The 26,783-nt window shown below is 39.8% G+C and overlaps 1 protein-coding gene across 3 annotated transcripts in view; it reads right to left on the bottom strand.

The window, feature by feature from the left end:
• afg1lb (AFG1 like ATPase b) overlaps window positions 1-26,783 on the bottom strand; it is a 98,390-nt gene that overhangs the window by 51,454 nt on the left and 20,153 nt on the right. For all 3 annotated transcript variants that reach the window (XM_052024711.1, XM_052024713.1, XM_052024712.1), the window contains exons 3-6: window positions 19,433-19,484; window positions 17,231-17,332; window positions 12,266-12,396; window positions 5,242-5,341 (exon numbers count right to left, since the gene is read on the bottom strand). In XM_052024711.1, the coding sequence (XP_051880671.1) occupies window positions 5,242-5,341; window positions 12,266-12,396; window positions 17,231-17,332; window positions 19,433-19,484 (385 nt within the window). The remainder of the gene's footprint in view (window positions 1-5,241; window positions 5,342-12,265; window positions 12,397-17,230; window positions 17,333-19,432; window positions 19,485-26,783) is intronic.

Here is a 26,783-nt window from a genome sequence, read left to right as displayed (position 1 = left end):
TAATCTAGTTCTGGTCAGTGAAAAGCAAAAAATTGCATATGCTGAAAATCTGAAAAGGAAAATGGTCATAGAGATACTTAGCAGGTTGGGTTAACTCTCTCCCCACAGATGCTGCCCAACCTGCTAGGTATTCTCAGTATCTTTTGTTTTAAGTTAGTTCCAGAGTATAATTGGTCTCAGCACCATTACATTTGAGGAGGGGAAAAAAATATCAGAAAGTTAAACAGGGTTCCACACTAATATCTATCAAGACTTGCAGAAAAATAAATGTGTACAAATGCCTGGCAATTGAGAACAAGATTGGTCTCAGCTGTGGCATCCACTGAACTCGAATATGAGAAATATGGATGGATTTCCAGAAATTCAAAACAACGTCCATGCTCAGAACAGGAGAGAAATTTGACAGAAAAAAAGCTTTAATTTTTATAAATATTTCCAGTCCTCCACTAAACCTGAATGGTGACTTACACTATTACAACATTTCAAAATTCATTGCTTAAGTAAGCTTACAAAAGAATAGATAGTTTTTGTCCATGGCACCTTGGTGGAAGTATTGTATAGTTCTGCAGTGTTAGGTCAAGAGGATTGGGTTCACTGTAATTGCCTGCACTGTTAAGCAGCCTGCCAATATTACCGTCCATCTCATAAAATTAATAGGTACTTGGACAAGATATTGAAGGACTGTCAATACATATACCACTGTAGCCCAACAATGAAATCGTCACATTCAGGAAAAGAGAATAAACAAAAGCACTAGTTGGAAAAAGCTAAGTCAATGGAATAGCTCAAAGACAATGCTGCACAGTTGAATTAAGCCAGGACCATTGTGGCTGCAGAGTGAGAATAGGCAAAATGCAGTACATTAACTGACCAATGACACTGCTAGATCAATCACTGGTCACCAAAGAGATAGCAGAAACCACCTAGGCACACTTCTCACGGATAGAATTTCCCCAGCAGTCAATACCCACACATCAGAGAGCATTGGACAAATTTCATTCTGCAGTGATGTGAACAGGCAAAATAAAGCAGCAACGCATTTAATAATAAATTGTCTCCAGTGGAACCTGATCATAGACATTTCCTATTCAGAAGCAAATTAACATCTTTCAAAATAGAAGAACGTTTGGATAGAGAGTGAAGGATACAGTTTTAATTTCCATATTTAGCTGCAGTCTCAATGGGAATTGGGAACAGCCTACGTACAGGATCCTGCTTCCTCATCACGGAAGAGAGGAGGGTGAAAAAAAGGCACAGAATAATCAGAATTTTTGTCCAATTGTTTGATCATCAGAAGTATATGGTCTGATTGTCTATTGCCATTATATAAGATGCATGACCCTACGCAATGAGGGAGTATGAAATAGGAGGAATTCAACCCTCTCGCAAATTATAAATAATATGGAAACATATATGTTTTAAATGCTGTTAACCAAGTAGATTTTTTAACATCAAAATCTACTTGTCTTTAATTAGAATTTTATTTAATCAAAATGCTGAAAAAATTATCATTTCTGATTTTTTAACTCCAGCTTTAATTCTTTTCATATATATGTGCATTTATTAAGAAAAAAGCCTTGCAAACCCATTGCTAAGCCTATCCAATATGAGAACAGATCACACTGCCTGAATACACATCATTCTACAGGAGATAATTGTTTTATGGTTTCCTAGACGTGTGTCATTAAGACTTTAACTTCCAGAGTTGCAACAACTTTCTTAACAAAGTCAGGGTCTAGAACTGACCAGCTTTTACTGAGCAATACACAAGAAGTGCTGAAGGAGCTCAGCAGGTCAGGTAGCATCCATGGAGGGAAATAAACAATCGACGTTTTGGGCTGAGACCCTTCATCAGAACTGGAAAGAAAGAAGGCAGAAGCCAGAAGAAGAAGGTGGGGGGAGGGGGAAGAAGCACACACAGGCAGGTGATAGGTGAGTTCAGGTGAGGGGGGAAGGTAGGCTGGGTGGGGGGGGGGGGATGTAATAGGCTGATAGGTAGAAGAGGCAAAGGGCTGAAGAAGGAATCTGGTAGGAGAGGGCAGTGGACTAAAGGATAGAGCAGAGGAGATGGGCAGGTCATCAAGGCGGGGGAAGGAAGCCACGGAATGACAAAGGAGTTGGGGGGTGGGGTGGAAGAAAAAGGTGGGGTTACCAGAAGTTGGAGAAATCGATATTGAGGCCATCAGACTGGAGACTCCCAGAGCAGAATATGAGGTGTTGTTCCTCCAACCTGCATCTGGCCTCAACGTGACAGTACAGGAGACCATGGATAGACATGTCAGTATGGGAGTCGGATGTGGATCGAAGTGGGTGGCCACTGGGAGGTCCTGGCTGTTGCGGCAGATGAAGCAAAGGCGCTCAATGAAGCGGTCACCCAATCTGCGTCAGGTCTCGCCGATGTACAGGAGGCCGCACCGGGAGCACCAGATGCAATAAATGACAGCCTCAGACTCACAGGTGAAGCGCTGCCTCACCTGGAAGGATTGTCTGGAACCCTGAATGGTGGTAAGGGAGGAGGTGTAGGGACAGGTGTAGCACTTGGTGCGGTTGCAGGCAATAAGTGCCAGGGGGGTTATCAGTGGGGAGGGATGAGTGGACAAGGGAGTTGTGGAGAGATCAGTCCCTGTGGAAAGCAGAGTGAGGGGAACATATGCCTGGTGGTAGGATTCCATTGGAGGTGTTGGAAGTTTGGAAGTTGCAGAGAATGATGTGTTGGATGCAGAGGCTCGTGGCATGGTAGGTCAGGACAAGGGGAACCCTGTCCCTATTATGTGGGGGGGGGGGGGGGGGGGTGGGTTGGTGGTGGAGAATGGGGGAGATGTGGGTGAAGGCAGCATTGATAGGAGGGGAAGGGAAACCCCATTTACTGAAAAAGGAGGACATCTCTGATGTCCTGGAGTGGAAAGCCTCATCATGGGAACAGATGCGGCAGAGGCAGAGGAACTGAGAGAAGGGAATAGCATCCTTACAAGTGACAGGTGGGAAGAGGTGTAGTCAAGGTAACTGTGGGAGTCAGTTGTAAAAGATGTCAGTGGATAATCTGTCTCCAGAGATGGAGACAGAGAGATCCAGAAAGGGGAGAGAGGTGTCGGAGATGGACCAAGTGAACTTGAGGGCAGGGTGCAAGTTGGTGGTGAAGTTGATGAAATTGACGAACTCCACATGGGTACAGGAAGCAACACCAATGCAGTTGTCAACGTAGCAGAGAAAGAGTTGAGGAGTGTTACCGGTGTAGGCTTGGAACATGGACTGTTCCATGTAGCCCACAAAGAGGCAGGCACAGCTGGGGCCCATGACTGCACCTTTAGTTTGGAGAAAGTGGGAGGAGCAGAAAGAGAAGTTGTTAAGGTGAGTACCAGTTCCACCAGATGGAGGGTGGTGGTGGTGGAGGGGAACTGGTTGGGTCTGTTATCAAAAAAGAAACGGACAGCCTTAAGGTCTTCCTGACGGGGCATGGATGTGTACAGAGACTCGACGTCCATAGTGAAAATGAGGCGGTCAGGGCCGGGGAACTAGAGTTGTTGAAGTGATGGAGAGCATGCAAAGTGTCATGGACATAGGTAGGAAGGGATGGAACCAAGGGGGACAAAATGGAGTCAATATATGAGGACACAAGTTCAGTGGGGCAGGAGCAGGCAGAAACAATGGGTCTACCGGGGCAGTTGACTTTGTGAATCTTGGGTGGGAGGTAGAAACGAGCAGTGCGGGGTAGGGGAACTAAGAGGTGGGAGGCTGTGGAGGCAAAGAGGTCAGTGATAGTGAGGGAGACAATGGCCTAATGCTCCTTGGTGGGGTCCAGGTTGAGGGATAAGCAAGAGGAGGTGTCTGAGAGTTGACGTCTGGCCTTGGCAATGTAAAACTTTTACTGAGATAGCTCTTAGAAAGCTGACCCAACCATAATACAACCCGAGATACAAACCATAATACTTCACTAATAAAGGCAGACAACTATTCTCAGATTGGTATCTCCTACCAAGTTAATTTATGTCCTTAAAATGGGGTACATTATCAAACTTTTATTAAACTTGTTTCATAAGTGTGGTTAGGTTGAAATGTGAGATGAAGTTTTGACAGATTGCATATGCTATTCATCAGATTAATCTGTCTAGGGTATTCTAACGGCACAGAAAAAGTTGCTGATCAAGTGAAGAAGATATCTTGGAGACACAAGTGTCTGCAGATGTTGGAATCTGAAAGAAAAGATGTTTTTACAGACTTTTGAGCACGATATTCCTGATTGAGAACTTAACCTGATTTAAGATTTTTTCTCCATCCTATAGGTGTGCACCTAAACAGGAATCCACATATTAACTTGAAAAGACAAACAGAAAAGCTAATAAATGTAAATAATGTGAAGGCAGAAGGTGTTGCCACAGTTATGAATCAATATTGGCAATGGTGGGTGATGGTTATTTGCTTTATTCACAGTCCCAAGTGACTTCCATCACTTCAAAGAGCGTAAATTGTACAGTTTATACAGTAAATTGTATGACATCTTAGTCCATGCCATCATTATGAGGATGTGGGAAATACGTTCCACATCCCCACAAAGATGACCGACTAAACCAATTGAAGCACGGCCTGACTATAACACCTTTACATCTTTTCTCTCCAGTTCCCTTTCAGCCATGTTTGAGGTGACATCTGGCCTTTCCTCAAGCCTCCTTCTGCCCAGAAAAATGATCTCAGTTAAAATCATAAATAGTTTATAGTCCAGAAATATGCCATTCTGCACGTTACGTTTACGTGGTATTTATGCTCCACACAAAATTACTCCCACTCTGCTTTGTTGAATCCCTTCAGCAAATACTTCAGTTCCTTTCCCCATCATGTACTTACCAGCTACCCACACCTTTGGTGTTTGCATCGCTAACCATTCTCTGGCAAGTTTGTTCTAAATTCACTACTGGATGTATGAGTGGCTTTCTTATGTTACAGCTCCTAGTTTGGATCTCACTATATCTACACTGTTAAAATCATATAATACCTTAAAAGTAACTGTAAAATCGCCTCTTAGTCAGCTGTTTTCTAGAAAGAATCTCAGCCTATTTAATACATCCATGTAGCCATAAACTGATATCTTTCTACTATACTTGCTTTACTTTCTTTCCCTTGGCTCTCTGCCCTTTTTATGACATGGAGGGCTGTACGTTGGAATCAAATGTTGCTGATATTTTTGTTTCACTGCGCTTCCACATTACTGAATGGTTCAATTTATATTTGAGAAAAGATTAATCTTACCTTCAGGTGGTCTGTTGGATGTGGCCACAACAACAACACCATTTTTGAATAGATTTTCAAAAAGCTGCTTCAGTATCATGGCATCAGCAATATCTGTGACCTGACAACATGGAAACAAAACTGTCATCTAACAAACTAGGTTAATTTACACAGACATAACTAGATATGAAGCATCCTCATTGTCAAATGGAAGCGAGAACAGATACATGGGATAAGTGTACGAATGCTCCAAACCAAGAATTTTTTCATTACACTTCATTAGCTATGTTTAAATGGTCCTGTGTTATCCATGAAAGCAAAATAAAACATATGCAGAATGAAAATAAATTAACATGATAAAATAAGTTATGGATAATTAAAGAGAAATGCATTTCAATTGGCCAAACAAATCATACATGCTCAGTCAAGAATTATACTACCACAGAGGAAATGGAGTTACTGGATGGAATTATTACATCAAGGGCAGTATTCTAAATGGTAATCACTGTATTTGTGTACATTTAAGTATTCATATATGGTTGATGATAATTCACAGCAGTAAATATTGTTTATTATATCCCCATGGTGAAGAAACATGCACCTAATGCAGTTTCAGAGACATCACTTGCTACATCTGTTGGTTCTTCCTCTCACATAATCCCTAAAGTTTCTAAAATTGATTTTTTTCACACCTCATTTACTACTTCACTGTGACATCTAGATTTCGAATCCTGCATCCCCCTACACCCCTTAAAATGTTTGTATTAGAAGTTGGAGCAAAGGAGAGAACCATACATGTGTTCATTCTGGCTTCCTGTTGCTTGCCTTGGCTCCTACATATAGCCTGACTGACTTGCTGCTAAAATTCATCATCATCTCACTGCTTTGCACATATCATCCAAAACACAAACAAAATACAAATATGCATGATTCTAAACTTCCGTGCTGCTGGATTCACAATTCTTGACGAATAGACTGTGTACCATCAGCAATGACGCTCTCTCCTACTGATCAGATTTAAATTAATGCCAGATCCTTGGCTATTCTTAATTACCTCAGAATCAATCAGCCTTCTCTCATCCTTCATCAGCCCTGCAATTCATCTAATTTCCCAGACCATATCCTCGTTGCTAATTCTAATTCCTACACTGTCTTTGCTTTCCCAACACTGATCTCTTTTGACCTTGTCCTACATTTGGCTCTTCCAGAACACCCTGCAGCAAATCAGACTCTGCATACCAGTTCCATTTGTCCTGTACTGTAACCCAGCCAATCTGACGGTTGTTTTTTTCTTGCAGCTTTTCTTTGCCTCAAGTACTGCTTTTTCACTATTCTGACCCTTGCTTCAATGTAGGGAAATAAATGCTGTTATTTTAGTTGGCATGCATGGTTTCATATCTCAATTTCCATCAAAGCTAGTATTGTTTCTTGGTTCAATAATACCTTCTGCTCTGCTGTCTCATGGAAAAAAAACCTGTTGCATTTGGTATCTTCATCAATCTGACACATGCTGAGCCAAATTATCTCTGCGTGTAAATTAAATTAACTACTTGTAAGATGCTGAGAAGAAAGTGGCAGCTGTGATTTTTTAAACAATATTCCTTTACCATAGTCAGTCCTTTCACTACAAGCAATTCAATCACATCCACTTCTTCAATCCTTCGTATGTTGACATTATCACTACCACTATCTCCTTTAATTTTACAATTACACCTATATCTGGTGAGCAGATATTCATTTTCTTAATCCAGAATCAATGATGTTATTTGTAGCACCAGTTATATTTAATTCATTACTCTCAATATTCAGCTTGGAGACTGCACTTAGAAGCAGACCTTCCTTTCCATTCACCATAATATGCATTTTTTCTATCAAATATCTAAACAACCATACCAAGATTCATGGGTGAAATAAAGAACTCTATTCCATTTCAATTTAATGGATTAATAGCATGTAGCAACTGGATCTCTTCAGCTTCAAAAGATGGATTAATATCATTAGACTATGGTCAGACTACGAATACTAAACAAATCTCTTGAACATTAAGAATCAAGCAGCATATTTACAGTAATACTACTACTCACTTGGGAGATATCATAAAGATGCACCTTCAAAAGATCCTTCATTACATGGCTGTTTACTTTTACAGATTTTCCTGAGGAAACATTACTAATACTGTTGATAGCTTCAGTGTGACGAGTGAGCAGAATGTAGACCTTCAATCAACAATCTGCAGCTCCACAGCAGCTTGTCACAAGGGCTACAAAAAAAATCACAGTACTTCCACCTCGCAAATCTAACACAACTTTCAAAGTAGATGTACCTCTCAAACAAATTATTTTATGTAATATCATCTCAGAGTGTCAATTGCCTTAGATCTGAATGACATTTGCGTAATCCTTGGATCTTCCCAAGTAATTTTAACATCTTGTTGAATAGGTCCTCAGCAAAATATACAGCAAGCAAATATTCCATACCAAGAACTATATTAAGTAAATAGATCACTGCTATGAGTTAAGGTGCATATGTTAGCCAGATTGTATCTAATTTTCTCTGCAGGATGAAAATGGAGCTCACTGTACCCAACTTTAATTATGAATATTCATGTATGAATCAAATAATTAATCCATCAATGTTCTTCAAGGACAAGTTTATTCAGTCATCAGATAACTGTAGAGAAAGGGGATCAAAGTTGTGACCACCTTGATTTGCATGTTTCAGCTACTCCATGTGTAAACTACGCCTGACAATTTTGCCTGATTCAATATAATTGTCCTTTATTTCCCACCATAACAACTTAAAGTTCCTATTCACTTTATAGGCTATGATATTTTACCAAGTGTTCAAATCCTGGATGAGTTTTCAGATATAGATATGATCATCTTTATTTTGCCACCTAAACCAAGAATAAAGGATTTAAGGTCCCTTTGCATAAACATTGTAATCATACTGGCACCAAACTGCAACTTTACTTATCAGAAATAGATGAAGGAAAGAAAGTTAAATCTTTTCATTTACAGTGGCCTTGATTAAAATGTTGAGAAGATATCATTGCATCACATATTAGAACAAATAGACTAATACCCTCATTAAAACAGTAGACTAATGAAATTTGTTTCAAACATTTCAGTGTAGTCACTTGGCAATAACTAACATTAATGGTTATTTTCCAACACAGTACATTAGTGATAAGACTTAGGTTAATCATATGTTTGATATAGATTTTAAATCTTAGTATCATATCAGCCCCTTATGCAAGGGGTTTAACTGGGAATATTAAACAATTTAATTACATTTAATGTTATTATCCAAGCAAAGGCTGGTGCCAATCTAATACTCACTCAAGATGACTCAAGATATGAAATCAAGGTTGATTGGAAACCCTAGCAAGAAAATGAAGCTAAGGAAAGTAAGTAGCCTATAAAACAATTCTTAGACATACAAATCTTTCCATCGGCGAGCAAAATTATAACCGGAGAACATGGATTTTTGGATGCTTATAAAAGCATTAAGGACAAGATGAAGAGAAATACCTTTACTCAGTGAGATAGAATCAGAATGAACTAAACTTATGTAAAATACCTATATAGATTAAAGACATAATTTACAGGAAAAGAGTAAAATTAAATGGTAAAAAGATATCATTTCAATGGAGATTAACAGAGAAATAGACTAACTAGCTGAGGTTTTTATGACAGAAGATCTTTGTTAAAATATTTTTGCTTTGGATTAGAGAGCCATTAAAGTGCATATAAAGCTTCTGAAATATACCTTAGGATGTACTCATAAAGCTTGGTGGTACAGTTAATTGATTATTTTACATAATTTCCCTGAACAATGTTTGAAAAGAAACTGGCAAATGTTACATTAGCCAAGTATGTCATAGCAGGCCAAATAAACAACTTAAAATAGATCAAAAATGGTAATAGTCAATTTGGTTTGTAGATACTCGGTCAAACATGATACTACAATCACAAAGTATCTGAATCAGCCCTAAACCACTACCAACGAGCACTACGAAGTGAGGACCAACAACAATTACTTCAATGTTATAATATTTATTGGGAGTCACAGAAGCAGTCTGACAATTTAAAGACAGTGGGAAGGTTGAGAAGTGATGCTGGTGGTGACAGTGAGGTAGAGCTGTAGAAATAATGCCTAACTGTACATACATCAGGCCCTGAGAGAACCAAGGCTCTGTGAATGTGAAAGCTTGTGAGAGAGAGAGAGAGAGAGAGAGAGAGACGGGGACAGAGAGGGAACTTATGAATATCAGATAATGTGGGATCTGAGAAGGAAACCAGTGATAAAGCTGGAGGGAAACATTGCTGGTGATCTTTAACCATCCACTTGAACTTGAAATTGTTCTTTTTATTTCAGAATATTGTAGTAAATGAGTAAAACAATGGAATACAAGTCAGAGGGAGTTGTCACTCAACTCTAGTCAGGTGAGATCTCAAGCCCTATGTCGTGTTCTAGTGAATGAGATGCAAAGATTTTCAGCATTGGACGTAGTCTCAGAAGTCCACATGGCTGATCCCTATTTTCAGCAGTTTGAGATGTAGGAAAAAACAGACATTTGGAGAGAAGGCATCAGAGAAATGAAACAAAAACATAAAATACTGGAACAACTCGGTTAAGAAATGATTTGGATCTGTACGACATTGTTAAGACAACACAAAAGATAAATTCACAATGCAAAATTAAATTGAGAGAGTCAGATGAGGGATATTAGGTTCAAACAGGTAAATTATAAATCTGGGAAGATCTTCACAAGCAGTGAGTAACGCACAAAACAGATCATCAGAGAGAGCTATAGGAAACCCACAAATAATTTGAGAAGTTATTTGATGCAACAATGGCAAAGATTGTAGTGAAAAAAGTCTTTTTTTTAATGGATTAGTGAATCAAAATGGATTGATGATTTTTCTTATGTATAATTAGTATGTCATTTTGCCACAGAGAAGGACTTATTTGCAGGATGCACACTAATAATTTAAGCTTTCACTGTCAAAACCTACATTTTAAAATTATCACTACTATTTGCAAATATGGGTTCTAATAGATTAGGAACTGAGTGGTCTTAGAATAATATACTTGGCAGGAGTCACACTAAATATGAGTCCCAGTGTGTGGATCCTTTGATCATATACAGCTTAAGAAAAGAGAAGTAATTGTACAGTCTAAGCAAGCAAAAGACAATAACCAAAGGATATTCTCGAATGCAGCACAGTATTCATTACAAGCAAGCAGAGAAGGATGGATACAAATTACTGTTAATGATAGTCAGCTAATAGGAAGAGAGCCATTTCATTAGCATTTAAGAGAAAAGATTTTTATGACCTACAGTTGTTTTCCATTATGACTCACTTAAGTAAAAGAGAAAAAAAAGCCAATACAATATTTACATAAGCAAGTCCCTTAATCTCAGTCATCCTTGATTGGTGGAGTGCTTTATAAATTTCTATCCATTAATATGTGCTTTCATTAATTAGTAGCAGCATAAAAGCAAAAGCTTGGTTTTGGTAGAGATTCAGACCAATATATCAGATTAAAAAAAGATTTGGAAGTGATACTAAATACTTTTGCTTAGATTTCAATATATTAAAATGATATTTACTCCACAACTCTAAATTTGTCCATCACAATTTTGAGGCATGCTTTTGTTAGCATTAAAACTGCTTATGCTAATGTCAGTAATGGAAAAATGATTTGTAAATATTTATAATGGGTAAACAGTATCTCAGCATGCAAGTACTTTCCCATTGAATTGGACCAGTGACAATTCCAATCACTCAAGATTCCTTCCCTTCTACCCACCCCGTTAACTGACATATTCAATGTGGCAAAAGAGTTGAAATCATTTTAAATCAATAAATACAATATTTTCCTCAATCTGAACCTGTCTTTTAATACTTCATATCAAACTAGGACATGATATTATTCTCCACAACAGAGATGTAGTTGAGACAGATACACTTGAAGGCAGCTTTCCATAATTCACTAAGCAAGTCAGTTAAAAGAATGCCTCTTTCTCAGAACACAAGTCAATAGAACAAAATAATACTCAAGCTTCCTAAATTGAAAATGGATGCAGTTTACCACAGGAATAAGTCTTTCACTTGCAAATAGATTGAAGCATGCAAGCTGAGAAATGTTTATTTTAAAGTATGGAAGTACCAGTACTTGTAGCATCCTTGCTGCAGGTTTGAATCCAGCAGATGGGGCAATTCATCAAAGGTTTCCTTAAGTGAGATGTAGCCTCGTCACACATAGTTTCCCAGTGCAGAATGACACTGGGGTAGGCTGTGCTGACTGTGTTACAGATGACTTTGGTAATCCTCTTTCAAGGGTACTAACTAGTGAATTTATTGACCCTCTTTCAATGGTGCTGCTCTCCTTTGATGCCGGTCTCCCTCCTCCTCAGCCTCACAAGACTTGCTGACACTGGTCTCTGTGGGTATGTGTACTGAGAGCAGAGATGAATCTCTGCATATTTTATGCTCTGCTCCTCTAGCGCCTCTCACTATTCCCTTGCTACACACCAATAGACAAGTTTGCAGATGTGTTATTAATCGGTCCTCACAAAATCTAATGTGCAAAAAAATCCAGAAACATAAATCTATTCATTAAATCTGTTTATTTCTGAGGAATTTTCAAGGCATGGACTTGGCTTCTGCTTACCAAGTCACTTGCTGCATGCATTAACTCAAACACACACAGAAATTTCACCCTCTTGAGTAATTTAATGCATCCTTTTCTTCAATATTGTGCAATAAAGCTGAACTCTTGATCTCTCAATATACCTCATCGTGGCCCTTGCACCTTATTTGCCTACCTGCACTGCACTTTCTCTGTAACTATAACTGTAACACTACATTCTGTTATTGCTCTTCTCTTTGCACTACCTTGATGTACTTGTGTTTTGGAATGTGCTGTATAGGTGACACGCAAAACAAAGTTTTTCACTGTATCTCTGTATATGTGACAATAATACACCAATTAATGAATTAATCAATATTCTCACAAAAGAAGCTCCATTTACCTGAAACTCATCAAAACACAACAGGCAGGTCTCATCACTGATTTCTGTGGCAATGGGTGCTATCGGATCATACGATTTTGCCATTAAGCCAGGCTTCCTTTTTGGTAAAGTTTGCTTTAACCGATGAATTCCTGTTGTAATTCAGTTTAAAAAAATTGGTTATTCTTATTTCTCGAATTAATTTTAAATATATGAAACAAAACTGTTTGCCCAAGATAAAAACAATTGATGTTGGGTGCAGGCGTGTATTTCATTTTAATGAGCAGCTATTCTACCATGATAATAATACAAATGTTCAAAGACATTTTCCACCTAAATGCAATGTGCCAAGAGAACACAACAAAATAAGCATGATTCTCAACAAAAATGAAAGGGTGCAACTCATCAACAAAAATAATGGAAACTGTTGCTTTTGATTACCTATGCCCTATATGATTTTCACAAAGATCTGGCAAATGTGGAAAAATGTGAAATTGTCCACTTTGGCTTGAAAAATTAAAAAAAATATTAAGTGGCAAGTGACTGCACAGCTCCAAAATACATATGATCTGGGTGTCCTACTGCATGACTCCTGAAAGGCTAATATGCAGGTATGGCAAGTAATTAGGAAAGCTAATAGCGTAATTGTTTATTGTGAGGTAAATCAGATTCAAAAGTAGTGAGATTGTGCTCGTTATATACAGTATAGGTGGGACCTCATCTGCTGGTGTCATCAATATCATCACATCACGATTGACAATAAACTCAACTGCATCAGCCACATAAGTACAATGGTTGTGAGTACAATTCTGAGACTGGATTTCCTCTGGTGAGTAACTCGCCTGACACCTCAAAGCCTTTCTACCACGTTGAAGGCACAAGACAGGAGTGTGTGGAATGCTCTCCATCTGGCTGGATGAACTCAGTTCTAAAAAAAACACACAAGAAGCTCGATGCCATCCAAGACAAAGCAGCCTGCTTGACTGCTACCCCATTCATCACCTTAAACTAATTTGTTCCGTGTGCCATTTACAAGACACACTGCAATTACTCACCTAGACTACTCCAACATCTCCCAAACTTCTATCACCAAGGAAAACAAGGGCTTCAGAAGAATGGGAACACTATCCCTTGTGGGTTCCTTCATCATTGTTGGATCTAAATACAAACTCCCTATCCTACACCACTGTGGGAATACCTTCACCACAAAGACTGCAACTGTTCAAGTAACCGTTCAATGACTGCTTGCCTGCAATGCTCAGATTGTGAAACATGACGGAATTTTAATAAAAGGCAAGCTGATATATCATACTCACCAGAGGTGATGCTGTTGTAGTGGTGAACTAACTTCTACCTCACAGAGGGTAAATGTCAGGTCTCAAACACCTCCTCATACCTCCCTCTAGACCTCAGGCCCACCACTGAACATTAGATCTTTGTCCAGATAGCTATGAACCATATTTCCTCAGGAGATCTTTACTGAACAGTTTCCAGCCTTATCATCTCCCAACTCCTCACAACCCATTTCTAACTCCTGCCCAAGATCCACAAACAGGACTCTCCAGGCTGACCCACTGTTTAAGCCTGCTCTTGCCCCACTGGGGAAAGGATGGAGCCAATGTGGGAAGAAACTTATTTCTTTCTACCTTGGCTCCATCCTTTCCCACCCACATCTGTGAATGTCTGATGCCCTCTGCCACTTTGAGTTTCCAGTTCCCCAATCCCAACTATCTCATCTTTATTATGGATGTCCAATCCCGCTATACCTTCATCCCACAACAGAATGATCTGAGGGCCCTTTGCTTCTTCCAGAGGCCCAACCAGTTCCCCAGCATTGCACACACTAGTCCTCTTGGTTAAACTCGTCCTCACACTGAACATCTTTCCTTCAATTCCTCCAGATCAAAGGTGCAGCTATGGGAACACACATGCTTATGCTCTGGCAGCACAGATTTTTGTTGCAGTCCTACTTAGGCTCATCCCCTTACCTCCTTTTCCAGAACATTGATGATTGTATAGGTGCTGCATCCCGTACTCATACAGAACTTGAACATTTCATTGCACTTGCTGCCAACTTCCACCCTGCTATCACATTCACATGGTCCATCTCTGACTCTTCCCTTTTTGGATCTCTCCATCTTCATCTCAGGGGTAAGTGAACAACCAACATCCATTACAAGTCTATAGACCCCCATAACTTCCACATACTTCCACACACCTTAGCACCTCTAAGGACTCCAGATGCTCAATCTCCATCATCTACTCAGACAATGAAACTTTCCACATAGATGCCTGGGGTGTCTTCTGTTTTCTTTAACCAATGATTAGTGTTTTATTTTTAATTTGGTAGAAAGGAAGAAATTATTTCAATCAGTTGGAATGGCTATAGCCAGAGAACAAATATTTGAGTTAACAAAGGGAATGTGAGGGGGGGGGGGGTAGATGCAGTAAGTTGTTGTGATTTGAAACATACAAATTGAAAAGATGGTGGTAACAGATTACATATTTTTAATGAATAGTAACTTAGAAGATTGCAGGTAGAGCATGAATACTGAACTATGGGAGTCTCCCATAGATATTTGAGAAAGCCAAGGTAGAAGCAGGGTAAAGGCTCTTACTTATACACATAAGAGACAGTAGCAACTAAGTGAAAGCAGAGAACCATAGAGACACAAAAGGATTTCCATTCAAAATTAAATCAATTTAATAAGAGCCCGACAAGCAAAATAATATTGTGGATTTCTCTAGAATAAGTAAATACAGACAATGGTCTCACAGTACAGACTTTGAGAAATGACAAGTCAGCAACTTAAAAAGAACAGCGATAGCATGATTGTAAGGAAGTAATTAATAAAACAAGATTGTGCCTTCTGCCTGAGAGAACAATCATTATGCAAATTAATGAATTAACTGAGTAGGCCGGCAAGGAAAGATGGGGGAAGAGCTTAGAGCAAAGTTGTTGAGAAACAACTAGTTAAATAAATAGGGAATGTCAAGTAATTACAGTAACAGGTTGACTGTATGTTAGTTTAATAAAAAGCCAAAAACATGAAGAGCAAAAATTAAATGGTTTAATTATGATATGTATATTAAAAAAGAAATAGTTAAAACAAAACAAAAAAGTACATAAAATGAGATTTTTTTTCTTGAAGTTACTACTGGTGAAGTGAGCTGGTGGGACTTGATCACATAAGAAAAACAGGCAAATCAGATGGATGATTATGGAAATACATCATCAGTTTATAAAGCAATGTGACTAATTGTGATAGAAAATAAGCACAAGACAAAAGTTGTGCACGTTATTATTTTGAAGAAAACAGCACTAAAATTTCCACCACATGATGGCGCCACCACCATCCGGGAATCAGTGGAAATGCTTTGCTACATTATTGGAAAGATCTGTAGTTCATTTCCAGGATTAGGGGCTAAGGCATGAATAATGGGCCAGATTTTGCTGGGTCTGACCTCAATGCCCACCTACCCAGAGGCAGAGGGCTGAATAAGCTGGCTCTTCACACCAAAGATGTCCTGCAAAACAACAGGGGCTCAGAGCAATGCTAGGCTCAGGGTTTGTATGGCGAGGCTCAGGGTTTGTATGTCAAGGCCCTGCTCCTGGAATGGCCTGATGACTGTCAACAGCTTTCAAGATGTGTGCAAACCTAAGCAGATACTAAGCAATCATAAAAGATTAAAAATGAATGGGGTCACCACCTGTACTTAGTCTCGAGTCCAGTGGTGGAGCAGGATATCAGATGTCCCAGTGTCTAAGCTTTGGCTTGTCTGTGACTTCGTGTTTGGCTGAAAAGGCATTCAAGTTCAAGATAAGCTAAACTGTGAACAAATGACAACAGCAAGCAGAAGTTCCCTACAGATAGGAGGATAAAGGAAAATGGAATAGAGCGATAAAGGAAGCACCATTATTTTCTCATGTTGCAAGTAACCACCATAAGAACCAGCTGGTTGAAACAGCCTTCTTTTATATTTGTTAATTTCTATGCAAGAACCATGAAGTTGCTTCTAAGATCCTCAAATGGTGCTCAAATACATGCCATTGAATATTGTTATTGTTAATTTCCTTATTTTATAAAATAATGCACACATGATTTTGGTCAAACATCACAACCAAGATGAGGAACTCTGGCAAGGGGTTGGTGGGATGGAGAGGGAATTACAACTCTGAATATAGGAAGTTCATTTCGGTTCAGCCTTTTAATGAGTGTTGCAAGACCCATGATCCTGATAAATTCAATGTGCACAATATGCACAACCATTTCAAGAGCTCAGCATCAGCAACAAACATCTATCAGTCAAATATAGCGTGTGCTTAACCTTCTGAGAAGACACAAGGGCAACATTTCAACCTCACACTCTTGCAATGTCATTAGCCCAAGTGCAATTGGAAATTTGCGCAAATTTAGCCACTGTTTTGGATCACATGCTCACATCGACTAAGGACTGGGCTGAAATTGTCCACACTCGTTTCACCTGGTTTTCAGACAAGATGACACCCGTCTGGGCTAAATACAAACCCAGATAATGAGGTGATAGTGTACTAGTTTAATGCATTGTATATTTCATCAAAAAGAAAAAGATCCTACATTTTCCATGCAATTACGCTCCTGTGTTTTGATCATTTCTAACATGCAATGAGATCATGTGCACCTCATCCATTTTCCTGCCCATCTCCAAAGGACATACCTTTCTGAGCCACCATACTTTCCAACTCCACCAACCCTGCTCTGAAAACAGCTTATTGGAAGTTTGCAAGTATTGCTCAGGCTACTCCGTTATTTTTCTTTGCTTTGAGAATACTGCCTAATGGCAGCATTGTTGAAATTATAAACCATAAGGAACAATGGATGTGAAGTCACACACTTCCACTCAATGTTGTAGAGAATCAGAGATACAACACAACATTGTTAAACAGCACTGTTGTACTTATGTAGATACAGTGCATTTCTGGTGCTTTATTTGAAAATATCTTACTTTTATGGACATCTAGCATGAAACCATGAAAATGTACTCGATTCTTCCTTTTAACTGTCGCATGAGAATAAAATAGGTCCATCACCATTGTTTTCCCAGAACCTGTGAAGATCAAGGATGAAATTTTGTGTCAAATAACTCTAAGAATAACATTGTTTAAAATCTTTTTCCCCTATTAGCTTTATGTAACATTTTATTTTCAGCTGAAATACGACGATTTGCAGCCAACACGTGGGATATTCAACATTGGACATGGGGCAATGAAGGAAAAAAAATAATCAATGAAGACCACGTCAATTTAATTTCACAACACAAAACTACAAACATGGAAGAAGTTACTCTTTAAACTTAGCAGATGTTAAATTTCATGTGTGAAATAGACTTGTACAGAAACTTAACAGTTATGTTACTGGATTAGCAATCTTCCTGAACTAGAACTCTATAAACAAGTCCAAATCTTACCATGGTGATGTATGCTGCAATTATATAAATTAGAATAATGAAGTAAGAAATAGTGGCAAGATTAGCCCATATGGCCAATTTGGACCTGTTCCACCATTCAGTGAGATCATATGGACCTCATCCACTTTCCAGCCTGATCCCAAAAATGTCCAATAGTCATTAAATCTCAGCCTTGAATGCACTGAACCACTGACCTTCCACAGCCTTCTGGGGGAGAGCATTTCAATTTATAATCTTCTTAGGTAAAATACAGATACTATTATGTTCGTAAGATGCGTTTTCCTTTATTTTATTTACAGGATGTACATATTGTTGCCAAGACTGACATTGATCATCTTTTCCCAATCATTCTCCAAGTGACTTACTCAGACATTTCAGGGGACAGCTAAGAATCAATTAAATTGGTGGCTTCAGACTCAGATATAGACCAGGCCAGGTAAGGAAGGCAGATTTCGTTGCCCTAATAATGTGTCAGATGAGCTTTATTAAGATTCCTATCATTAAATAAGCATGTAGCACTTTCATGCTACTTGCTTATTATACCCTGATTTATTTCATGACCTGAATGTAAGCAGCTAACAATGATGAAAGGGCCTAGCAGTGAATGCTAAAGACAAGGCTTAAATATTTACAACCATGTTCAGCCAGAAGTGCCACATAGATGATTCCCACCATCACAGATGCCAATCTCCAGCCAATTTATTTCACTCCACTTGATATCAATAAATGGCTGAAAGCACTAGATATACAGTAGCAAAGGCAATTTCCTGGCTGTAGTACTGTCTACCTGCACTCCAGAACCAGCAGTCTCTTTAACCAAAGCAGCACTTGACTGAGTGTGGTAAAACTGGTAAAACTGAATTCAATGGGCATCAAAGTGAAAACATTCCAGTAGCTGTTGGCATACTTTGCTTGAAGGAAGATGGCTGTGGTTGTTGGAGGCCAATTAGCTCAGCCTTGGGGCATTACTGCAGGAGTTCCTTAGGGCAGTGTCTTGTGCCCAACCATCTTCAGCATCTTCCTCCCATCACAAGGTCAAAAGCTGTAATGTTTGCACAATTCAAGTGTCTGTAACTGCTATTAGATTACATCCACTTATTTCTATATGTGCCATTAATTTGCCTGTCTTCTTATGAATGCAACATGCACTAGGATAAAGAGTCTTCAATTTTGTCTTTTTATCATTCTCTCAGTTCCAGCTATAATTGGAGGTGTATTCTCATGTCTGTGTCCCTGTCTGTCAGATCCTGGCTATTACTGCTCTACAATATACAGTATACTATCATTTTATTCTCTCTCTTTAACTGTTAAAGTGGAAAGTGATCTATGGCTGTGCAACCAGGTCCAAATAACCCCAGCCTCTTATTTCAATTCACCTAGTTATGCCTAACAATGGAAGATTAACTAATGCATTATAAAAGCAGAAATGTAGAAGGAATAAAGTATATTATTAAAAATAAACACCCAAAGCAGAAAGTGGTAGGTACCTGGAATGCACTGCCAGAGGAAGTGGTGGAAGCAGATATAGTAGCAATGTTTAAGAGGCATTTAGACAGACAGACAGGCAGAGAATTGAGGCATATAGCCTGTAGGCAGATGTGCAATTTAAATTGGCCTCATGATCAGCACAGACATTGTTGGCTGAAGGGCCTGTTTCTGTGCTGTACTGTCTATAGTCTGTAAAATATGCAGCAGCTAATTAGCACGACTGGGTGCAGAGTAATTATGATTTACACTTACCAACATCTCCATAAACATAAAGGCCCTTGGGAGGTTTAGGACTGTCAAAAAACTGCAAACAGAAATGCAAAGAGCAGATTGTTTCAAGTAATTAAGCAAAATAAATCTATACCTTCAGAAATTATTTGTTTTAAATACTGCCCTGCTGGAATTTTCATTTATTTCAGCGGGGCAGATATCTGCTAAGCCAGGGATGACCAAGCATGCCTAAGAGGAGCACAAATGACTACCCAAACACAAAACAAAACTGTGTCACCCCAGCAGACATACAATCTCTAAAAGGAGATCCTGAGACATAATAATTTCTTGGGGGGTGGGGGGAGTGTGGGGGGAAGAAAGGAAAAAGGGGAGGGGGGGCAGATGGACAGAGGGGCATATCACCTGTGGACCATATGTTAAATCTCTCCATGCAACAAAAGACTAAAGGAATATGCTCCAACTGGAGTAATAAGTCCTCAGGGAACTGTTCTGGGTACCTCTGCATTCAGACAATTCAGAAAGTACATGGAGGTTACTTTTTCTACAACAACATATCCTGATGACTGCAACATCAATGATCTGGAGACAACCAGCATGAAGAACTTAATAGCATTGAAAGGAATCAGTTTATGTAACAAGATAGATTTTAATTTTAATTTGAATAATGCAATATCATGCTAGTTAATGAGACATGCACCTGTAAGGAAATACAAATAACATTTGATTATACAATTACAGTACAGAAAGAAAAGCATTTTTCATTTTCAAACAACATACATCTTCATTGCCCATATGATAAACATCAGAAAACATTGATACCAAGGTTTAGAATTTAAAAATATTACTAAATATCCCATGCTACCCATCATGGTACCTCAGGGTGTCTCTGATAACTGAGCAGTATGAAGATAAAATTCTCTATTTAAAAAAATTGGAAGAAATCTACTCAGAGGAAGTGTTTTTCACTAACTGACTCTTAAAAAATAAACAATCCTTTACTAAAAACATCAAATAGGCTCCACAGCAATACATAACCACCCTAAAGCATGTCAGAAAGGAAGTACAAGTTAGAGCTGAGAAAAAACAATTAGGGACAATATTTATTCCAAGGTTCACAGGAGATTATTAATATCCAGTTGTACCATAATGCTTATTCTGCAGGAGGGAGATTCTGTAATTATGAAAGCAAAGAGAAGAAATGAAAACATGTTGTCAAGTAAAATCAAACAAAATCCAAAGACCTTTTAAGTAAATAAACAGCAATAGAATACCCATGAAAAAGACCTATTAGGGCTGCTTATGAAGGCAGAGGATATGGGTAAGATTCTTAATACATATTTTTAGAGTTGTTTTTTATAAGTTGTTATGTAAGTTTTAATTGGGAATAGTGGGGGCTGGACTGCACAGGTGCGTGACGTCAGCAGGTAAGACTGACGCAGTATGTTGACAGGCCGACTAGAGGGAATGCCATATTAGATCTAGTTTTAGGTAATGAACTGGGTCAGGTGACAGATCTATCGGTGGGTGAGCATTTGGGGGACAGTAACCATTGCTCCATAACCTTTAGAATTGTCATGGACAGGGATAGAAGCAAAGAGGACGGGAAGATATTTAATTGGGGGAAGGTGAATTATGAGGCTATAAGGCGAGAACTTGGGAGTGTAAATTGAGGTGACATTTTTGAAGGGAAATGTACCATGGGGATATGGTCAAAGTTCAGGGATCTTTTGCAGGATGTGAGGCAGAGAAGGAATGGTAGGGTTAAGGAACCGTGGGTGACGAGAGAGGTGGAGTAACTAGTTAGTAAGAAGAGGGCAGCATACATAAGGTGTAAGCAGCAAGGATCGGACAGGGCTCATGAGGAATATAGAGTAGCAAGGAAGGAGCTTAAGAAAGGGCTGAGGAGAGCGAGAAGGGGACATGAAAAGGCTTTGGCGAGTAGGGTTAAGGAGAATCCCAAGGCTTTTTTCTCGTACATAAAGAGCAGAAGGATGGCTAGGGTAAAGGTAGGTCCGATTAAAGACAAAGATGGGAGGATATGCCTGGAAGCTGTGGAAGTGGGTGAGGTTCTCAATGAATACTTCTCTTCAGTAGTCACCAAGGAGAGGGGTCTTGATGATGCTGAGAACAGTGTAGGTAAGGGTAATGTTCTGGAGTATGTAGATATTAAGAGAGAGGACGTGTTGGAACTGTTGGAAAATATTAGGACAGATAAGTCCCCGGAGCCTGACAGAATATTCCCCAGGCTGCTTCGTGAGGCAAGGGAGGAGATTGCTGAACCGTTGGTTAGGATCTTTGAGTCCTCGTTGTCAACGGGGATGGTACCGGAGGATTGGAGGGTGGCGAACGTTGTCCCCTTATTCAAAAAGGGTAGTAGGGATAGTCCAGGGAATTACAGACCGGTGAGCCTTACGTCTGTGGTGGGTAAGCTGTTGGAAAGGATTCTAAGAGATAGGATCTATGAGCATTTGGAGAAACATGGACTGATTAGGGACAGCCAACATGGCTTTGTGAAGAGAAGGTCTTGCCTCACAAGCCTGATAGGGTTCTTTGAGGAGGTGACCAGGAAGATTGAGGGTAGTGCAGTGGATGTGGTCTACACAGATTTTAGTAAGGCATTTGGACAAGGTTCTGCATGGCAGGCCCCTTCAGAAGGTCAGAGGCCAAGGGATCCGGGGAAGCTTGGCCGTGTGGATTCAGAATTGGCTTGCCTGTAGAAAGCAGATGGTTGTGGTGGAGAGAGTGCATTCGGATTGGAGGGCTATGACTAGTGGTGTCCCGCAGGGATCGGTTCTGGGACCTCTACTTTTTGTGATATTTATTAATGACTTAGATGAGGGGGTGGAAGGGTGGGTTAGCAAGTTTGCAGATGGCACAAAGATCAGTGGTGTTGTGGATAGTGTGGAGGGCTGTAGAAGCTTGCAGAGGGATATTGATAGGATGGGCTGACAAGTGGCAGATGGAGTTCAATCCGGAGAAGTGTGAGGTAGTACACTTTGGAAGGACAAACTCCAAGGTGGACTACAAGATAAATGGCAGGATTCTGGGCAGTGTAGAGGAGCAGAGGGATCTGGGGGTTCATATCCACAGATCACTGAAAGTCGCCTCGCAGGTAGATAGGGTAGTTAAGAAAGCTTATGGGATGTTAGCTTTCATAAGTCGTGGGATCGAGTTTAAGAGCCGCGAAGTAATGATGCAGCTTCACAAAACTTGGAGTACTGTGTCCAATTCTGGTCGCCTCATTATGGGAAGGATGTGGAGGCGTTGGAAAGGGTGCAGAGGAGATGTACCAGGATGCTGCCTGGATTAAAGAGTATGGATTATGAGGAGAGACTAACGGAGCTAGGGCTTTACTCATTGGAGAGAAGGAGGACGAAGGGAGACATGATAGAGGTATACAAGATATTAAGAGGAGTAGGTAGAGTGGACAGCCAGTGCCTCTTTCTCAGGGCACCAATGCTCAAAACAAGAGGACATGGCTCTAAGGTAATGGGTGGGAAGTTCAAGGGAGACATCAGAGGGAGGTTTTTCACCCAGAGAGTGGTTGGTGCATGGAATGCGCTGCCTGGGGTGGTGGTGGAGACTGATACGTTGGTCAAGTTCAAGAGATTATTAGATAAGCATATGGAGGAATTTAAGAAAGAGGGATATGTGGGAGGAAGGGGTTAGATAGTATTAGGTATGGTTTGAAGGGCGGTACAATATGGTGGGCCGAAGGGCCTGTATTGTGCTGTATTGTCCTATGGTTCTATTTTACAACTGTCTTTACAAAAGAGGGACATGATGTTGATGTTGCAGTTAAGACAAACAAGTGTAAAATATTGAATGGGATAAACTCAGAAACCATTCTGCAGTTTAATCAATCTATTAGAGTCATAGAGTTGTACAGCACAGAAACAGGCTCTTTGGCCCACCATGTCATGCCGACCTTTTTACCAACCTACACTAACCCCATTCAGCCACACTAGGTCCATATCCTTCTTTGCCTTGCCTATTTAAGTACCTGTTTAAACATCCCTTAAACATGGTGACTGTATCTGACTCTACCAACTGGCAGCAAGTTCCAGATATTAACCACTCCCCGTAAAAAAAAACTTTCCCTTCAAATCCCCTTTAAAACTCTTTCTTCTCACCTTAAGTCTATGCCTCTGGTTTTTAATACCCCTACCAAATTTATCTGGGCCAAATTACCAGGCCCAGATAAAATATATTCCAGACTGTTGAAACCGCATAGGTTCTGGCTACAGGGTGGTGCCAGAGGACTGGAGTACTGCTATTGTTGTACCCTTTTTTCCAAAACTGAAGAAGGGATAAGCTAAGTAGTTAGAGACCTGTTAATTGATGAACCCATGAACATTACTTCATTGTTCCTTTTGTTTTGCACTATTTATTTATTTTGTAATTTATAGCTCTTTTATGTCTTTGCACTGTACTGCTGCCACAAAACAACAAATTTCACGTCATATAAGACAGTGATAATAAACCTGATTCTGAATCTGAAATTCACTGGATTTCATTCTAAGGGACAATATAAACCTTAATTTAGAAAAGCAGAGATTAATTGGGCAAGTCAGCATGGGTTTGTTAACAAAAGGCTACGATTGACTAACCTGACTAAATTTTCTGAAGAGGTAACAGTTGCTCTCGACGAGTGGGTTTAATGTAGTTTATGTGGACCACTGAGGATTTTGGTAATGTCTCAACTGACAAGCTGATCTAAAAACAAAAACCAAATGGGATTCGAGGGAAAGTGGCAAATTGGATCCAAAGTTGACTCAGTGGCATGAAGCACAGAATAGTAACAGTGTGCAAGGAGACAACTTAGCCCACTGACTTTATGCAAGAGCAATCCAGCTAGTCCTACACCCCTGCCATCTCCTAAAAGCCCTGCAAAGGGGAAAAAGGGTAATGGTTGATGGGTTTTTATACGACTGTGAGACTGCTACAAATTGCACTCCACAGGACTGTGCACTTAGTCACTTGTTTTCTCCATAATCTATACTATTTATTTACAACTGATTGTAGGGACATGATGAGGAAGTTTGCAGATAATACAAAAATTGGCTGTGTAATTAGCAGTGAGGAGAAAACTTTAGCCTACAGGAGCACATAAATCAGTTAGGCAGAAAACATTGCGAATAGAATTCAATCAAGAATCAATGCATTTGGGAAGATGCCCCATGGCAAGAGAATGCACAATAAATGGTAGGATATTGAGTGATATGGAACAACAGAGGGCCTTCAGAGAGCTTCTCTGGAATCTTTAACGGTAGCAGGGCAGACAAATAAAAAACCACATGGAACGTGTTTGCATATTCTGTGTCTCAACAAATATAAGAGCAAGAAGATAGCGTTAGAATGTAAACAACACAAGATAGACCACAGCTTGAGTTCTGGTCATCATGTTATATGAAAGATGTGAATGCCAAGGAGATTTATAAGGACATTGCCAGGAGAAAAAGCTGCAGCAATGAGAAAAGATTGGATAAAGTAGGATGGTTTACACAATAAAGGAGGCAGGGGCAGGAGGTGCGTGGAAGCTTAATTGAGGTGTACAAAATCATGAGGGATCTAGATAAAGTGTATAGGAAGGGTTTATTTCCCTTATCAGAGGAGTCAAAGCCATGAGGCATAAATTTAACATAAGTAACAGAATTAGAGGGGAGATGAAGAAAATATTTTTCACCCAGAGGATGGTATCACCTGAAAGGGTGGTAGAGGTAGAAACCGTCATCAGATTTAACAGTGCTTGAAAGTATATTTGAAGAGCTGTATCCTGCAGGGCTATGGAGCTACTGCGGGACAATGGGATTGGGAAGATCTTTTTCCAAACAGCACAAATATGATGGGCCAAATGGCATTCTTCTATGTCAGTAAGGCGTTTGATAAGGTTCCTCATGGGAAGGCTCATTCAGAAAGTCAGAAGGTGTGGGATCCAGGGAAACTTGGCTGTGTGGATTCAGAATTGGCTAACCCATAGAAGAAAGAGGGTGGTTGTAGACAGTGTATTCTGACTGGAGGTCAGTGACCAGTGGTGTTCCAAAGGGATCTGTTCTGGGACCTCTGCTGTTTGTGATTTTTATAAATGACTTGGACGAGGATGTGGAAGGGTGGGTTAGTAAGTTTGCGGATGACACGAAGGTTGGTGGTGTTGTGGATAATGTAGAAGATTGCTGTAGGTTACAACAGGACATTGATAGGATGCAGAGCTGGGAAGTGGCAGATGGAGTTCAAGCTGGAACAGTGTGAAGTGATACACTTTGGAAGATAGAATTTGAAGGAAGAATACAAGGTTAATGGCAGGACTCTTAGCAGTGGAGGAACAGAGGAATCTTGGGGTCCACGTCCATAACTTCAAGGTTGCTGCACAGGCTGATAGGGTTGTTAAGAAGATATATGGTGTGGTGGCCTTCATTAGTTGGGATATTGAGTTCAAGAGCTGCCAGGTAATGTTGAAGATCTATAAAACTCTGGTTAGACCACACTTGGAATGTTGTGTTCAGTTCTGGTCACCTCATTATGGGAAGGATGTGGAAGCTTTAGAGAGGGTGCAGGGGAGATTTACCAGGATGCTGCCTGGATTGGAGAGCATCTTTTATGAGGATAGGTTGAGTGAGCTAGGGCTTTTCTCTTTGGAGAGAAGGAGGATGAGAGGTGACTTGATGGAGGTGTACAAGACGATAAGAGGCATAGATCGAGTAGACAGTCAGAGACTTTTTCCCAAGGTGAAAATGGCTCACGTGAGGAGGCATAATTTTAAGGTGATTGGAGGAAGGTATGGGGGGGATGTCAGAAGCAAGTTTTTTTTACACAGAGAGTGGTGGGTGCATGGAATGCACTGAGGGCAGAGGTGGTGGATGCAGATACGTTAGGGACATTTAAGAGACTCTTAGATAGCCACATGAATGATAGAAGAATGGAGGGCTGTGGGAGGGAAGGGTTAGATAGATCTTAAAGCAGGATAAAATGTCGGCACAACATCATGGGCCAAAGGGCCTGTACTGTGCTGTAATTTTTGTATGTTCTATATTCTATAACTTTTCTATGATTCTCTTTGTGTGACAAACCAAGAGAAATACTGCTTATCTTCTTTACATTGTTGGTGCACTGGACTGCTTCTGCATCAGTTTCAAGTCCAACTTGTTCAGTGAACTCAAGCTATTTATTAATGTTCATCAGATTCAAATGAAATTAATTTGAAAAAAAACCTACCAAATGTTTTGGGATAAAAGTTTATAACTCATTACAGAACCTCTTTCTCTCAGAGGAACTACACAGACGTTAAATTAAAACTCAGCATTAAAATAATTCTTTTTTTCATACAGAATAAATAGCCAGTCCCTCAATGTTTTGACATGGCTCTCCTCCCTAA

The sequence above is a fragment of the Pristis pectinata genome, chromosome 10 (assembly GCF_009764475.1).
Source record: "Pristis pectinata isolate sPriPec2 chromosome 10, sPriPec2.1.pri, whole genome shotgun sequence".
In the NCBI taxonomy this organism is placed as follows: domain Eukaryota; kingdom Metazoa; phylum Chordata; class Chondrichthyes; order Rhinopristiformes; family Pristidae; genus Pristis; species Pristis pectinata.
The sequence above is the reverse complement of the archived record's forward strand: the minus strand, read 5'-3'. Positions and strand labels throughout refer to the sequence as shown.